Source organism: Benincasa hispida, chromosome 10, assembly GCF_009727055.1.
Source record: "Benincasa hispida cultivar B227 chromosome 10, ASM972705v1, whole genome shotgun sequence".
NCBI lineage: Eukaryota > Viridiplantae > Streptophyta > Magnoliopsida > Cucurbitales > Cucurbitaceae > Benincasa > Benincasa hispida.
In genome coordinates this window covers 58,913,248-58,930,128 of record NC_052358.1, presented here as the reverse complement: position 1 = coordinate 58,930,128, position 16,881 = coordinate 58,913,248, and the positions used below count along the sequence as shown (strand labels likewise).

The following is a 16,881-nucleotide window of genomic DNA, read 5'->3' as shown; positions in this document are numbered from 1 at the left end:
CTCCTGTTTATTTCGGATTGTCCCTTGATCTATATAGTTGAGGGTAAGCTCAGCAGCACTGCTAAATATGCCTCCCATTTTCAGGGATAAGATCGGGTAGATAGCCAGGGACATAGAATTTGCAAGATGGAATTCACTCCTACCCATTTTAGGGATAGTAGAAAAGTTGTTCCCTTAAGAGCTGATTCTCGGTCTTGAACAAGGGGACCTATCCTCTGGGTGACCTAAGAGGGAATGGATTTAGTGATTAAGATCCTAAATCAATTTTTCATTAGAGGGACAGTGATACTTAAGGAGAAAAGATGTAATTCAAGGGTAAATGGTAATTGACCTAGTTGAGATTACGAACAACCTGTGAAGGATCAACTTATCGATGATGATTATATCAAATAGACACAAAATATATCTATTGTGAGGGGAGTGCAACTACAGGCTATAGTGGACAGTCTTGTTAGTTGACGAATGTAAATGAACTAGGTTAAAGAGTTTGACCAGTTAGTCTCGGATCGTTGGAGTTCATGATCTATAGGTCCATCGGGTCTCCTTGCTAGCTCACTACAAACAAAATTGAAGAACTAGGTGAAGTGAGAATTTGAAATGTTCAAATTTGGTCTTTAGGAAAAATTGTATTTTATATAAGATATAATTTACAATTAAATAATTAATTATTTTTGGAGAGTATATTTTATATTAAATAAAATATTAGCATGAAAGTGTTTTAAAAATTGATTAATGTTATTAATCAAAATTAGGTGTCAAAGTCAATTTAATTGTGATATTAATTTTTTATTTTATTTAATCAAAATTGTTTTAATTAAATAATTTTTAAAATATGAAAAATGTATTCCATATTTTTTTTACTAAAAAATTAGTTAGTGGAAAAATTCTATTGTTGGATTTTCCCAACTAAGTGGGTTTTGAAGTGACTTTTGCAAAGCTTGATGACTAATTTTTCCATGCTAATGGAGTTTGAGGTAGAGCCATGCAAGAAGGGTTTTTGCATGTTTTTGGTTTATAAATAGGTTTTAATTTTCAATTGTTAAATAACTAATGCTTCCTTGAATATTCACTATAATCTTCCACAAAATTCTCTTTTACTCTCTAAATAATTTAGTGAAATTCCCTATCTTTCACTAACAACTCGGTCCCACAACCGTGTTTTTCAACCGGAGAATAGCGAATGATGGTGCCGATTTCTCACGGAGACGAAGATTCTTGTGGAAACTACAAAGGTTGTATTTCTAACTCTTTTTGCATGCTTAACCCTAGTTTATTTAATGTAATTAGAGCATTATTGATCTATTGCTTTTGCTGTGCATGCTCATTTTTATCAATCAGTTACTAAACATATAAATTGCACTTGTAAGTAGCCTAAATCCAATAAACTAACAAACCCTGACTATAACATGAATACTCGAACTTTACGTAGAGACATAAAAGTGGATTGAGTTTGAGTATATAGTCAAAACAGTCTATAAGGATAAGGATAGGGTTGGGTACCTTATGGATGCGGCCTACTTTGTATATAATACAAATGACGTGATCCCGAAATTGTTCATGTGAATACATGTGAGTGAAGGAATTTTATGCAAAAGATGTTTGCATAAGACCGGACCACAAAATAGTCACTTTTCTTTATAACGTTGTTTACTGTTAAAACTGACTATTTGAATTTGATGACTTAAGGTAACTTGATCTCAATCCTGAGCTAACTATAAACTCCTGTTTATTTGGAATTATCCCTTAATATGCATGTGCGAGAGTGATTCATCATCACCGCTCAATAAGCCTCCCATTTTAAGGGTAAGACTAGGTAGATAGTTTGGAACATAGTCCTGCAAGATGAAATTCACTCCTACTTGACTTTAGGAATAGTAGATAGGTTATTCCCTTAAGTGTTCACTCCTAGTCTTGAATAAGGGGCCCACCCTCTCATGACTGGGAGGGACTCGATTTATTGGTGGGACCATAAACCAATTGTTCATTAGTTCGGTCAGCAAGAACTTAAGGAGCAAATGTATTTATAGGGTAAAACAATATTTTTGACCCGGTTGTTAAATACGAACAACTTGTGAGGATCACTTACGACTATGGTTAATTAAGTGGAAGAAATTATCAGGAGGAGAGTGCAAATAGTGGGGCTTTAGTGGAGCTCAGAATCTGTAGGTCCATAATGTCATCTACTAAGCTTTAAATGGTATACCCAGAATATGTGTTGAAGAATTTGAAATGTTCAATTAGGATGAGTTTGGATTTTATATTTGATATAATAATGTTTAATTATTGAATTAAACAAATTGGGAGATTTAAAAATATTAAACTTGATTTAAATATATATGAATAAGGATTCATTTTAAGGAATAGGTGTTTTATAATTTAATATTTAGATATCAAATTAAATTAATTAAAAATTTTAAATTATATATTTATTATAAATAAAATTAATTAATATTAATATATTAAAATTATTATTTTATTTTTAAATGAATTTATATAAATTCATTTTAAATATTTAAAAATTAGAGAAAGTGGGAAAATCAAACTTTTCCCACTTTCAATTTTTAATTATTTTATTAAAACACCTATAATCTCACTATTTGACTAGGTGTTATTTTGTATTTTTTTTTTCCTAATTTGCATGATCTCACTATATAAATAGTTTTTTTTTTTTGCATTGATGCAAAATTTAAAAATTGAAAGAATTTGATTTTTCTTCACAAAAACTCTCCAACTCCATTTTTCTCCCTTCAAATCCTCTCAAATTTGGGTCCACCACCCATTCTAAGGCCAAAAGAACAGTAGAGCAACTCTTTTGGTTGTCTACATCAAGGATATTTGAAGTATTTTGTAAAGGATTGGAGTTATTTAAAGAATCTACGGAGGTTATGCCTTAAAACAATAACTAGGTTCATTATGATTTAAGAAGCAAAGTCCATGAAATTAATGTAATTAGAGTGTTCCTAATCCTATTTACTTCCATTATTTTGTTCATATGTCTTTTACCTCAATCCAGCTGTTTTACAATGTGTTCTTATTCGTTGTTCATTATTCAGCTGTGCAAAATTTTCATCCATTGATTGTAACACGTTGAAGATTATCACGACTTAGGGGGAGCCTAAGCCTTAGCTGCTAGAGAAGGGATTCTCAGTTTTAGGGAGAGCCTAAGACTCATCTTCGGAGAGGAAATTTTCTATCTCAGTGGATCCTAAGATTCATAGTGAAGGGAGTTCACTAACTCGAAGGAAAGACATCATCGTGAAAGGACTGTCATCACTAATATCATCGAGCTTAGGGGAAGCCTAACTACATTTGAAAGGGAGTCTTACATCTAGGGGGAACCTAGGTGACTTGGGAGTTGAGCTCTACATGATACACTATAGTAGCTGGTGTATTATAGATAAGTACTACATTGTAAATTACTTAACTCATCAATATTAGTGGATTATCTTTCTTGGGAATACTGCCTCCTAGACGTAGGCGGTTTAACAGTGAATTGGGTTATCAACTCTTGTGCTTGTTTTTGTTTATTGTTATAATTCTTGTTAGTGCTTTTTGTTTAACATCGGAATTTCAAGTGACAAATCATCCTAATGCTTTTTCACTTTTTACAGAAGTATTTTTTTTTCTATATTTTTTTTTTAATTCGCGTAAAAATTCGAGTTAATGTGTTAACTAATTTATTACAAATTTTAAAGCATATGATCTAAATGGTTAGAAACTAAAGTTTAGAAGGAAATTGTATCTTGTGGTTTAATGATAAAAAAAAAAAAAAAAAAAAAAAAGTAAGGAGAAATAGGGTGAAGAAATTGGTTACCGAATTTGGTAGGGTTTAGTATTGTTTGGAGGAGGAAAGTGTGAGTATCGGCGAAAGCGTATTTGAATCCATTGAGTTGTGTGGCAAGTTTTTGAAGGGCAATGAAAAGCAGGTTGTTGTGAATCCTTGTTATTGAAGAACTCTCTTGGAAATATTGCTCACTTCTTTTCCATCTTGAATTTGGCAGATAACCCGTTGGAGGCAATGCCATGATCCCAAATTTCCTTCCGCCATAATTGTATACTTCCTATATCATATCAATCACATCACATTTTAAAACCTATGTCTAACCTTACTTCATTATTTGTTGTCATCAAAGGTTCGTCATGTATTTTCTTTCTTTTCACTTATTCTCAAATTATTTATTTATTTATTTTCTTTTTTGTGTATTTAACTCAAACGTATTAACTCACAACTCAATTATTAACCTACAGATTTTGTTAAAACATTTTAGTTCTAAAGTCACTTAGTGTATCGATTATTCTTTTTATTTTTTTTCTTGCTATACCCTATGTAGCATGAAAGGTTTAAACGTATTAATAAAAATTTTGAAAACTTACAAGTATTTTTTAAACAAAGTACAAAATTCAGAAATGTTTTTTTTATAAATTAGCCTACAAGTGCTAATTATGTATAGTTTAACCTAACAATATTTAGACATAAGAGCTTACCTTAAGAGCTATCGTTATGTTTCCGATCACCATGTTGACAAACTGTTCTTGAGCTTCAATGGTTTTGAAGATGTCATAGTTAATGTCTAAAGGATTTAGGTAATCGTTTCCTCCAAAATGGAAGAGAAAAACAGAGTTAGAGAGGAAGCTCTGAGATCTTTCGTTCCCTAGCTTCTTTCTTAGTGATTTCTTCACTCTTTTGAAGAACATCATTTGAGTTTGAAGCCCTATAGCCTGAAAAACCAAACAAATTATGTATTCAATTCAGCAGGAGAAAAAGGAAAATAAATTAGTTCGATTGATCTGATTTGATTGGAACCTTTTTTTGATTTGTCTCGACTAAGGCTCCAGCTCCACCAGATGCAAAATTCACACCATTCGTATAGTTATTATTGTTAGGGTCTAAGTATGCTTGAATGAAAGGCATTTGTGCATACTCCGCTGTCAAAAATAAATAAATAACTCTTAGGCCCCATTTGCTTTACAGTTTTTCATGGCATTTCAAACAGACATTTAATATTTCTGCTTGTTTCACATCATCCCGCTTTTTAAAACCGAGCATATTGTTATCTAGTGAACTTTAAAATCCATTTGACATGAGTTTTTTAATACCATGCAAAAGTGTGAGATTTTTATGTCTAGGAGATGAATAGTAAAAATATAACTTAATTAATTAATAAATTAATATCAAATATTCATTACGATCAATTTCAATTAATTATTAAATATAAATATATTATTTAGACTTAATAAATTTCAACTATTATCTTTACCGTTAATATTTTGTGCTATCTTAATTATTTATTATAATTTATTATTGTGAATTATCAATATTCTAATTTATTTATTTATTAATTTAATTATTTTTAGTAAATTTAATTGATATCTTACATTTAATTAAGTAATTATTTACTTTTATTTTCTATATACAAATTATTGAACTGAACACAAATATTTAACTTCCAGATATTAATTATCCTGTATATCCAAACATGAATATTAATTATCCTAAATATTTAAAACCCAGACATTCAAATCTCATATATTTAGTATCTATAACGTTAAATCATGGAACAATATCTGCGAAACAAACGACATCTTAAAAAAGTACTTCTCCAGCCAAATTCAAAAGGTTTAAGAAAGTGATATGCTACAAGTATGAAGCTTATGTATTTGGTTTCTAATAATATAATTTGATGCACACTAAGGGCCATTTAGTTTAAGGTTTTATAGATGTCTGGAATAAAAAATGTTTGAGAATATGATGTCTTGGAATAAGATGTCTAAGAATCAAAGATGATTTTGTTTGGTTGTGCATGAGAATGCTATCAGAATTTTATGAATAAAAATTGTGTTTATGTTTAATTTATGATATTAAGCATGAAAATCTTATTATAATTATAATAGATTAATAATTTAAAGAATAAAAAATATTCAATATATCAATAAAAAGTTAATTATGAATCAATAATAATTTTAATTATAAATATTTGAAGGTTGAGTAATTTATAATTAAAATAAATCATAATTTATAATCAAAATTAATCAACTAATACATTTAATGAGCGTCATATTGATTATAATTTAATACTTAATCATTTTTTATTATTAATTAAGTTCAACATTAGTAATTCTAATTCTAATTAAATAATATTAAAAAAATATTTTAATGGATAATATATTATATAAAAAGTGAAAAAAATGAAATAAAAATATGATATATTGATAAAGATTACTAAAAAGTATTTTGTAAATATGATATGTTAATAATGAATGAAGTAATAAAAATTAATCACAATAAATAATTAACTTCTTATAAATAATTAGTGATGATTATATGTTCATATTGAATTTTCAAATTAAAATTAATCTCAATAAATAATTACTTAATTATTAAACAACAATAAAGTAATAAATTATTATTATTGAAAAATGAAGTTTAATACTAACTAAATTTAATTAATTCTAGTTTACTAATGAAATATATTTAAGATATTGTTGGCAGTAAATTAATAATAAAAAATAATTCCATTCATTTAATAACTTTTTATTATAAAAATAAGTTAAGTAAATATTTTAATAGATCATTATGGATTTATTAAGATAAATATTTATATTATTTTTGTTGAATTAATATTAATTAATTAATTAATAACTATATTTAAAGTGAAATTATATGTAAAATGGAAAACCGATAGAAAGAGGAAAAGAGAAAACCCGTAATTTTGGAAAGAAATAGAAAACCTTTATCTGTACGAAATGAGAATGCCTAAGAATAGCTTATTCTCATGCAAAGAGTTGAAAACTGTGAAAGAAACATAACAATTGGATATCTGTGTCAATTCCCATGTAAAAACCCACCAATCAAATGACCCCTAAGCGGGTATACTAACTCTAGTTCCGTGAGTGGTATAAAGCTTTGAGAGTATTTCCTTTTTGTTTTTTAGTTGATGTTGGTGAGAGATTTCTTTGTGATTGTAATAATTTTTCACATGATGAAAATTTTCTAATTCATGGTCTCTTTCTCCTTTGAAGTTGTTTATGTGAATTCTAATGTTCTTAGTTTTATTGTTTTCTTTCAATTTTTCTGATATTTTTTCTATTTATTACTACGATAAAAGTGAAAGATTTTTCCCAACACCAAACGTATGCTAAAGGAATATAGAGAGAGTATATGTTATAAATTACTCTATTGTGTTAAAAGAAAATGCGTCAACTTTAAAATATTGAAATGATATCTTCAAACATAAAATTAAAAGAAAAGGTTAAATAATACTCGAAAGTTTTAGTTTTAGTTCTGAATAGAAACTGTTTGATATTTTTTAAATTTTACCTTTGAATTTTCAAAAGGCTTTAAAAATATTTTCACGGTTAGTACATGTAAAATTATTAATACTTCATTTTCATAAGTTGCATTACTACCTTTGACCTCTAAAGAAAAATTTAAAAACTAGAGTTACCATTGGTAGAAGATTATTTATTTACACCTTTTCATTATCTTCCATTCTAATTTCTCTCTCTCCTAGTCTACGTCAATTGAAATCTCAAAGTAGAAAGATAAAAGTGTAGTTGAGTCGAAACTAAATTGTAAAGAAAAGAAAAAAGAAGTATGTGACCTAAGAAATCAGGTATAATACGACCATCAGAAAAACGGCCGGTTGGGATGGGGAAGAAGGTTTCGCCATAAGGAGGGAAATTGGCCCGACAGTCACTTGTGAGGTTGATGTAGTTGTTGTTTCCAGCATCCACATAAGAATCTCCGAATATGAAAAACCCGAAGCGCTTTCCCCATGACTGAACGTGGGGCAATTGGATTTTCAGAAAAGCGCTTTGGGGTGCTGCAATTCCAAACAAGATGAAGATGTAGAAGAAGAAGACGCAGATTCCCAAATTTGAAATCTTCATCTCTTCCTGTCCGTGTAGGCATGCTTAGCACTATTCTTGTTATGTTCTTATAAAACAACAATTAGTTGAAGTTGTGTACAAGGAGGTAGATATTAAATCATAATTATGTATGCTAATTGAATGATCCTTTCAAAAATGTGAAAAACGTGGAGGTAGAAATGTGGTGTGAAAAATGTGAAAAATATTGTGGGGTGGAAGAAGTTATGGCCGTAGTTCTTAAGTTATGAAGATAAAAACTCTCAATTTTTTAAGATTGAAGCTCTCATGCTCTCAAACTCTCAAGTCTTGGAGATAGAAGCTTTGAAGCTCTCAAATCCTGAAAATCCAAGTTCTCAAGCTCTCAAGTCATGAAGATAGAAGCTTTGAAGATCGAAGCTCTCAAGCTCACTGAAGCTCTAAAGTTCTCCCATCTCCAAAGATCATCTTTTGCTCTCTTAAAGATCTAAAGACTAAATATATATGAGAAAACTAGACTTCAGAAACCAGAACACTCCTCAAACTCTTGAGAACAAGTTCTGATTAGCCCTCAAGACAAATCAACCTTAAAAACAATCTACAAAACTCTTGAGACAAGTTTATTTTTCAAGAAAAAACATGAAATGATCAAATATTAGAGATTGTATTCACAGTACAGAAATGAGGTACAAATACAAAATTTATTTCAACAAATCAACATTATAACATCTTTTTTCTTTTCTTTTCTTTTCTTTTTTTTTCGTTTTTAAGAAAATCAAAATCATTTGGAGTTAAGTTTAAGATATAGTATCTTTACAAAAACAATACTTATATAAAGTGAAAAGGCCTCAAAATTATTATGTACATTTTATTTAATAATTTATATGTAATGTTATTGATTTCAATTTCATATTTTTTAATCACGTTAATAGGGGTATTTTTATCATTGTGGTCAGAATTATGATGTGACAGTTTTGAAAGGTTATCTAAAGGTTGATCATTAGGCAATACTTGATATACTGATTTTGGTTTCTAAATGAAATTTTCTAGGTTTGATGACAAGAATATTTAGGTACATCTGATCATTTTATTTGGAGTGTTCAAACTATGTGAGTGAAAAATTAGTTCTCATTTTCTGGTCTTTGATTAAAATGTAATTCTTATCTAATTTTACCCTTTATATAAAAATCAAATTGATTTTGAACTTTAAAATTGCGTCAATTGCATCCACAGCAAAATAACTTATAAAAATTGGGTGTGACTTTGGTTTTGTAAGTTTGCAAAAATAGTAAGAAAACAAGCTCAACCCAATTGTTAAAAATGAAAGTCATAGATACACTCATATTAGAAATAGAAAATTGGATCCTGTAACACAAAGTACACTTTCATTTGGAAATATAGCAAAACATGAAAATCTTTAGAAATATAGAAAGTTATCCCTTTTCATGTAATCAGACAATTTCAAAATTCGAAATTGTCCTCTGTTAATAACGGGTAAAATACCTTACCGTTGGAGGTTGCTTCACTAAATCAACTTCAACTGCTCAATTCAACTCAACTGCTCTCCTTCCACAGCTCAGCTTACTCTACTATAAATACCTCTGGTTCGAAAAGCTTAAGAGAGAGAAAAGGAAAAAAAGGATTAGAGAGAAAAGAGAGAGTTGAGAGAACTTAGTTGTAATTTTTCTTTCTCTTATATTATTCATTCAATGAATAAAGCTGAATTCTCTTTTGCATAGTGGATGTAGGTTGAGTGCCAAACCACTATAACTTTTTGTTCTTCATTCTTCTTCTTCTTCTTCTTCATCAAGAACCTCTCTCTCTGCATTCTTCGATTTCTCTTCTTCTTCTTCACCTGGGCAAATCGTATGTACTGAAAGTTATTTCCTTCTTCAGACTAAAGGCTTAAGTGCTAAATAGGTGTTGGAAAGTGTACTTACACATGTGGGGCTGCACTAACAGTGGTATGAGAGCTTCAGTTCAATCAAGAAATTAGTTCTTGATTTGCCAAGAATGGCTGTTGTGAGATTTGACATAAAGGAGTTTGACGGTAAGACAAACTTTAGGTTATAGAAAGCCAAGATCAGAGCAATCTTGGGGTAGCAAAAAGCTTTGAAAGCCTTAGAGGATTTTGCAAAACTCTCAGACAGCGTATCAGAAGAAGAAAGAGAAGCAAGGGAATCAATAGCCTATAGAAATCTGATTCTTAATCTGACAGATAATGTTCTTAGACAGGTAATAGAAGAAGAAACTTCTTACAAGATATGGAACAAGCTAAATGAGTTGTATGTCTCAAGATATCTGCCAAATAAAATGTTCATCAGAGAAAAATTCTTTACATACAAGATGGACTCATCAAAATCAATTACAAAGAACTTAGATGATTTCAAGAAAATCACTACTGAATTCAAGAATCTTGGAGAACAAATTGGAGAAGAAAATGAAGCTTTTATCCTTTTGAATTCCTTACCAGAAAACTATAAAGATGCAAAAAAAAAAAAAACCTTGAAATATGGCAGAGAATTGATTACAGTAAATGCTATTTTTTCAACAATCAAAACCAAAGAAATGGAATGCCAATATGCAAATCAACAATAAGCTAAAGACAATCAGAATGAAGAAGGACTCTTTACTAAAGGTAAGTCAAAATCCAAATCGAATAATGATGAAGAGAAAGGGAAGAAACCAAAGTGTACTTACTGTAAAAAGGAAGGACATTGCAAAAAGGACTGTTGGTCTCTCAAAAGGAAGCAAAATGGGAAAAACAAGAAGCCCAAACAACCAGAATCTTCAAATACAGTAGGAGAAAATTCATTCTCTTTTTCAGATGCCCTCACAATTACTACAACAGATAAGGAAGAGCCCAATGATCACTCAATTCAAGATTGGGTCTTGGATTTTGGTTGTTCATACCTTATGACACCAGACAAATATTGGTTTCACACTTATAGAGAATGGAAAAGGGGCTGGTTTTCATAGGAAATCACGACTCTTGTGAGATTGTGGGAATTGGATCAGTCCCTTTGCAACTTTCAGATGGTAATGTAACTTTTTTGAGAAATGTAAGACATGTACCCAATCTGAAAAGAAACTTGATTTCTCTTGCGATTTTAGACTCCATAGGATGCAACTATAAAGGTCAAGATAGGAAGTTTCATGTCCTTAAAGACTCCAATGTTGTTCTTAAAGAAGAAAAGAGAAATGGGGTGTATGTGATAAAGAATGTCAATAAAACTCAGTCAGCATTCAGTGTTTCAAACATCAACCTAACTGAATGATATATATGGCACAAACGTCTATCTCATATAAACTCTAAAGGTATGGAAATTCTCTCAATAGGGTATTCTTCCTAAGGGGATGGCAAAATAATTAAATTTCTATGAATTCTGTGTCATTGGGAAGGAAAAAAGACAAAGTTTTCAGACATTCTAACACAAGACCTCAGAAATTCTTGCCTATGTTCATTCATATCTTTGGGGACCAACTCAAACACCTTCACTAAGTGGTGCAAGGTACTTTCTCTTGGGATTGGTGTCCTAATTCTCTCGGAGTCTCGTAGTTTGTAATATGTACACATTGTTATGAATAAAATAAGAGTTGTTTTATTTTGCATTTACTCATATCCAATAAACAAAGCTCTATGGTTATTATATGTAAACTTAAGCATGTATATGAGATATACAAGTGGATCATGCCTTAAGTGATAACCAAAATAGATATATAGTATAAGGATCAAGGAGGGATACCTGATCCCCTGATCCTGGTGACACTACAAATACGACTCGTTTTGTAGAGGTTTGCAAGTGTTGTGAACTACAACAGATGGTAGATTCTAACTATTCATGTGGAGACATGCGAGCGGGGGTGTCCTATACAAAGAGTTTGATGACTAGTCTCTGTATATAACGCTGTTGATACTGGAGACTTACATCTCACCTAAACAACCATAGGTGACATGACCTTAATCTTGAGTGTTTTGGGAACTCCTACCTTTGAGGGCGGTCCTTTAATTATTATGGATGAAAGTGGCCAGATTGCCAACTCAACATGCCTACCTTTTTGGGGATTAGTTTGATTTGGGAACTGGAAACTCAGTTACACAAAATGGAATTCACTCCTTCCCCGAAGCAGAAGTAAGTAGATAGATTGCTCCCTTAAGGGTTGATTCCAGGTCTTGAACATAGTGGCCACAACTTCTCTTTGGAAGAGAGGACGCAGTCATAGTAGGACTATGACTTATATTCATTAGAGGGATCAATGGTACTAAAGGAGAGATGTAACTACAGGGGCATAATGGTTATTGGCCCAGTTGTACTTATGAGAGATCTGTGAAAGGTTGTCGCACTATTGATTGGTTGATATGGACACATAATATATTTGTAGTAAGGAGAGTTTAGTTGTCAGTCTTTAGTGTAGTGCTTGACAGTTAACGGATGGTGAATCCTATGACTAAAAAGTTTAGTCAGTTATTCATGTACCATTGGAGCTTCGAGCTACAGGTCCATAAGGTCCCCTTGGTAGCTCAATAGATTAAAGTGTAGAATCAGTTCTTGATGATGATTATAAATATTCAAATTGACAAGAGAAAATTCGATTATATATCGGTATGATGTATGAGATACATCAAGTGGAGGATTAATGTAAATGGGATTTACATTAAGTGCCATGAAATAGAAAAAGGACCATGGTTTATATGTTTCATGAGATGAAATATTAAAGCTATAGATTATAAATATAATATGGTAAGTTGGTTTTCATATATATTTATAATAATATTAATTATTGGATAATTATAATAATAATGGTGGTTTCATGGTAATCGTGAGATAAAAGGAAAATTGTTTTCCTAAATTTAGTAGTTGTTGAAAGAGTTTCCATTCTCGGAATTACTTACGGAAAGGCTGTCAAGTGGATTTGATTCACTAAACGATAGCTAAAGAGAGACTAAATGATCGTGGGGTGACACTACACGATAGTTCACTCAGCTGATTTTTAGCTAAGCGATTACAGAGCATTTGTTAAACGATTGGGCATCGTCTATACGATAAACCTTTGTCATCTCTCACTTGCTCAATCATTTGCATGATTATTCTTCCTCCGGTCTCTTCCTTAAACCAAGTCCACACAGAGCTCACACTTCTGGATTCTCACATCGAGAATACCAAGGTAGCCATTGTGGTGGTGTCGTATTCAACTCGACTAAGTCAAGCTTTTTGGAGGCCATTCGTTGAGTTCGCGGTGTTTGTGTGGTCGTTGTGATCGTGTTGTGTTACGGTCGCGGTGTTCGAGTGTTCGTGTGTTGCAGTCTTTGAGATTAAACGAGCATTCGTTATCAAGGGAGTATGAAGATGAGTCTTCAAAGGTATATATAATTCTATCCCTTGGTCTCTGTTAAGCATGCTATAATTTCGTATTGTTGCATGACTAGTTAGTTTCCGTTTCTTGATTGTAATTGTGTATGTTCAAATATGAATGAAATTTGGAACGATCATTCCTCTATTCATGAAAATCCTCATTTCCGATTTCCTTCACTTTCTAACTATAACAGATGATTATTCTAGGAAGAGATGGATCTATATACTTAAAACCAAAGATGAGGTGTTTGAAAGATTTAAAGAATGGAAGAATAATGTGGAAAAACAGACTTCAAAGTTTGTAAAGTGTTTAAGGATAGGTGATGGACTTGAATTCTGCAATAATGAATTTAATCAGTTTTGTAAAAAGGAAGGAATTGAGAGGTAGAACAGTTAGGCATACACCTAAACAAAATGCCATTGTTGAAAGGCTGAATAGAACCATAATAGAAAGAGTGAGGTGTCAACTGATGACATGCAGAAATGCATGCCATCTTAGTCCTTTTACTTAGAATTATGAAGGTTGTTAGGCAGAAACTGTGTCGATCATGATAGGAATTCACGAGAATATGTGTTTGCATCGATCAGCATGACGAATCTCAGCTAACCCATTACCTTGCGTAATTATGCGTTCAATGTTCTATTTTTGTAGCCAATGCAGGAAATGAACACAAACGCAGAAACTGGACTATCGCATAGACGACCGCATGCGGAGAAACACTCCATCGCAAAGGCAAACGCATCGATCAACGCATGGATGTTGCGGTAATCAGCCATATGCGTCCATCTCATGGGAGTTGCGCTCGTCAAGCGATTGCGGTCATCATGTAGAGTTGCGGTGTTAAGAGAATGCGGCCATTAAATACGACTACGCGACAATGCATTATAATGGGATTAACGCAAGGTTGGTGGAATGAACGCATCAACGCATCTACCTCGAAAAAATCCAAAGCTGATGCTGACATTTCACCTACCGCGCCGTTGGTGGCAAAGGTTCAGAAAGGACTGACACGCCGAACGTGAGACTTAGAGCAGTCCAATTAATGCTGTCACCGGTTTAAACTCTATAAATAGAAACCGATGAGCAAAATTCCAAGTAATCCGGGGTAGGATCCTTGTGAACTGGGGACTTTCCCTGCGATCCAAACAAACTGCGTGAGAAGATGGCTGAGATTTCTTCACTCCCTTCATCCATTTCGAGTGATTTTGGAGCCTTCGACCAGAGCTAGATCTCGAGAGAGTCAGCTTCTCCACCTATTCATGGCACCACCGACAGCCTTGACGCACATCCGTTGGAAGCAAAGTTTTGCTTCTAGCCAGTGATTTCTTTTTCCTTTCTTTTCCTATATTGTATTGTATGACATTTTGAATTAAGAAATTAATACAATGTGTTTTCAATGCATTTCTCTGTTCCTTCGACTCCATCTTCATCTTCTTTGCTTAACATCTTTACTTTCATTGCAACACTTAGTGAGATTGCTTGGGTATTGCGTACTTAGTCATGTGGATTAGGGATATTAAGCATGTAGTAACCTACCGAGAGGTGTATGTTGCGTGAGTGTGTGAGTAACCTTATTTGCCTAGTGTGAAGCTGCTGCAACGCCTGTCTATAGGCTAACGCAATGCTTGTCTATGAGTAAAGTCAGCAACAACCAACTGCTCGGGAGGGTAAGTGGTTGGTCGCATTAAGCAATGTTTTCATTGTTCACTAGAGATAGGAATAAGCTTAGGTCAGCCAAGTTCATGCGATTACCTTGTTCTATGAGCGCATCATTCATCATTTAGGCATACTTGAGAGAGTAGTCTAAAACCTAAATATAAGACTCGAGAGAGCGGATTGGAATGTATAGGCAAGAATTGGGATCTTAGAGATAAGCTCTGTTTGCTTCACACCACGTATGCACCCTACAGAATGGAATTGCATGAGTCCAGGAAGTAGAATAAGGGGTTGTGCGGCAGCACGCTCATGCGGCGAGAGCTAGTGAGCAGGTTATGGAGGTCTAGGCAGGCATAGGCTCCTCAGCAATATCTCAGATACACCACATACGTCCTAAAGTTAGGTTCACGTGTGTGTAGCATGATTGCATGGATTGCATTCACTAGGGTTGCCCTTGCGATCACTCTTAAGTTTTGCAATGAAAATATCTCTGCATTTTATCTATTTTTCCACACATTTATTTTCATGTCAAGGTTTGTCGCATCTCTACCTTTCATGCATGTTCTCATTGCGTTGTCTGTTAGATAGGAGTATGAGTTAACGTAGCAACATCCTCTCTATTCTTTTATTCAACCGCTCATGCACATCACCGCAAACATATAGTTATAAGTCCTTGTGTTCGACCTCGGATTACCCGAGAAACTTGCATTCATGTTATACTTGGCGTGAGCGCAAGAGAACTTGTGGCAGGATGCATGGTCATCGCATACATTCGTTAACGCATTTTTCATTCCAATACATGACCATCGATGCATGACTATCAACGCATATCTTAGGAACATGCATCGCATACCACGTCCATGGGATTTGGTTGTCAAGTAAAATTGACTTCCAATCCACGTGCACCATCAGCTTTCTGATGCTATGCTTCCTAAAAAAGTATTGGGCTGAAGCAGTTATATACATTGTCTATACTTTGAACAGGTGTCCTCATCGGTCCCTAAGCCTACTAACTCCAGAAGGGAAGTGGACAGGTAAGCCTCCTAAACTAGATCACTTAAAAGTATTTGGTTGTGTAGGTTATGTTCACCAAAATCTAGGGAATCTCAAGCCTAGAGCTATAAAATGCATGTTCCTTGGTTTTACAAAAGGAGTCAAGGGATACAGGCTTTGGCACCCCATAGAGAAGAAGTGCATAAATTGCAAAGATGTCTTGTTTAGGAAAATTGAAATGTTTATGTCTAAACCAGAAACCTTAGAAACTCAACTCACTAAAGAAGTTCAAATTGAGGTGGAGCACTTGCTTCATCCTAGTACTAGTGGTAACTCACAAGATCCTAGTCCTAATCAAGTTGAGGATCAAGAGCATGCTGAAGAAGGGGGTGTAGACACTGAACACTTTGATCTTCAACAATATTCCCTAGCAAGAGATAGACAAAGAAGGAAAATTCATCCTCCCTCAAGTTATGATGATTTTTCCTCGTGTCCTAAATGCTGAAGTCTACCTTAATGAGTCAGAGACCTAAATTTTGATCAGGCAGTAAGTAGTTCAAAAGCTAAGGAAGGGATTGATGCAATGAATGAAGAGATGGATTCTCTAGCCAAAAATAATACCTGGACCTTAAAACCTCTATCTAAGAGTTATAAACCTATAGCCTCCAAGTAGATCTACAAACTTAAAGAGGGATTCCCTAGCCATCAACCAGCTAGGGTATAAAGCAAGGTTTGTGGCCAAAGGATTCATCCAAAAAGAGGGCATAGACTATAGTGAGATTTTTTTCCCTGTGGTTAAACAAACCTCTATTCAAATACTTTTGACTTTGGTAGTTCAAGACAACTTAAAGCTTGATCAATTCGATGTAAAGACAACTTTCCTCCATGGACACTTAAATGAAACCATATTTATGGTGCAACCATAGGGGTATGTCCAAAAGGAAAAGGAGATCTTTACTGTCATCTCAACAAATCAATATATGGACTTAAACAGTCCCCTCGCTGCTAGTATTAGAGATTTGATGACTATGT

The 16,881-nt window shown here is 33.0% G+C and overlaps 1 protein-coding gene across 3 annotated transcripts in view; it reads right to left on the bottom strand.

The window, feature by feature from the left end:
- The window catches only part of LOC120088285 (GDSL lipase-like), a 26,526-nt gene extending 18,554 nt beyond the window's left edge, over positions 1–7,972 (bottom strand). The window contains exons 1-4 of one of the 3 annotated variants that reach the window (XM_039045471.1): positions 7,626–7,972; positions 4,805–4,926; positions 4,486–4,719; positions 3,815–4,061 (exon numbers count right to left, since the gene is read on the bottom strand). In XM_039045471.1, the coding sequence (XP_038901399.1) occupies positions 3,815–4,061; positions 4,486–4,719; positions 4,805–4,926; positions 7,626–7,890 (868 nt within the window). In that variant the 5' untranslated portion in view covers positions 7,891–7,972. Of the gene's footprint in view, positions 1–3,814; positions 4,062–4,485; positions 4,720–4,804; positions 4,927–7,601 lie in introns of all 3 variants that reach the window. The other 2 variants (XM_039045470.1, XM_039045472.1) reach the window with 2 other exon arrangements.
- Between the last annotated feature and the right edge of the window lie 8,909 nt (positions 7,973–16,881).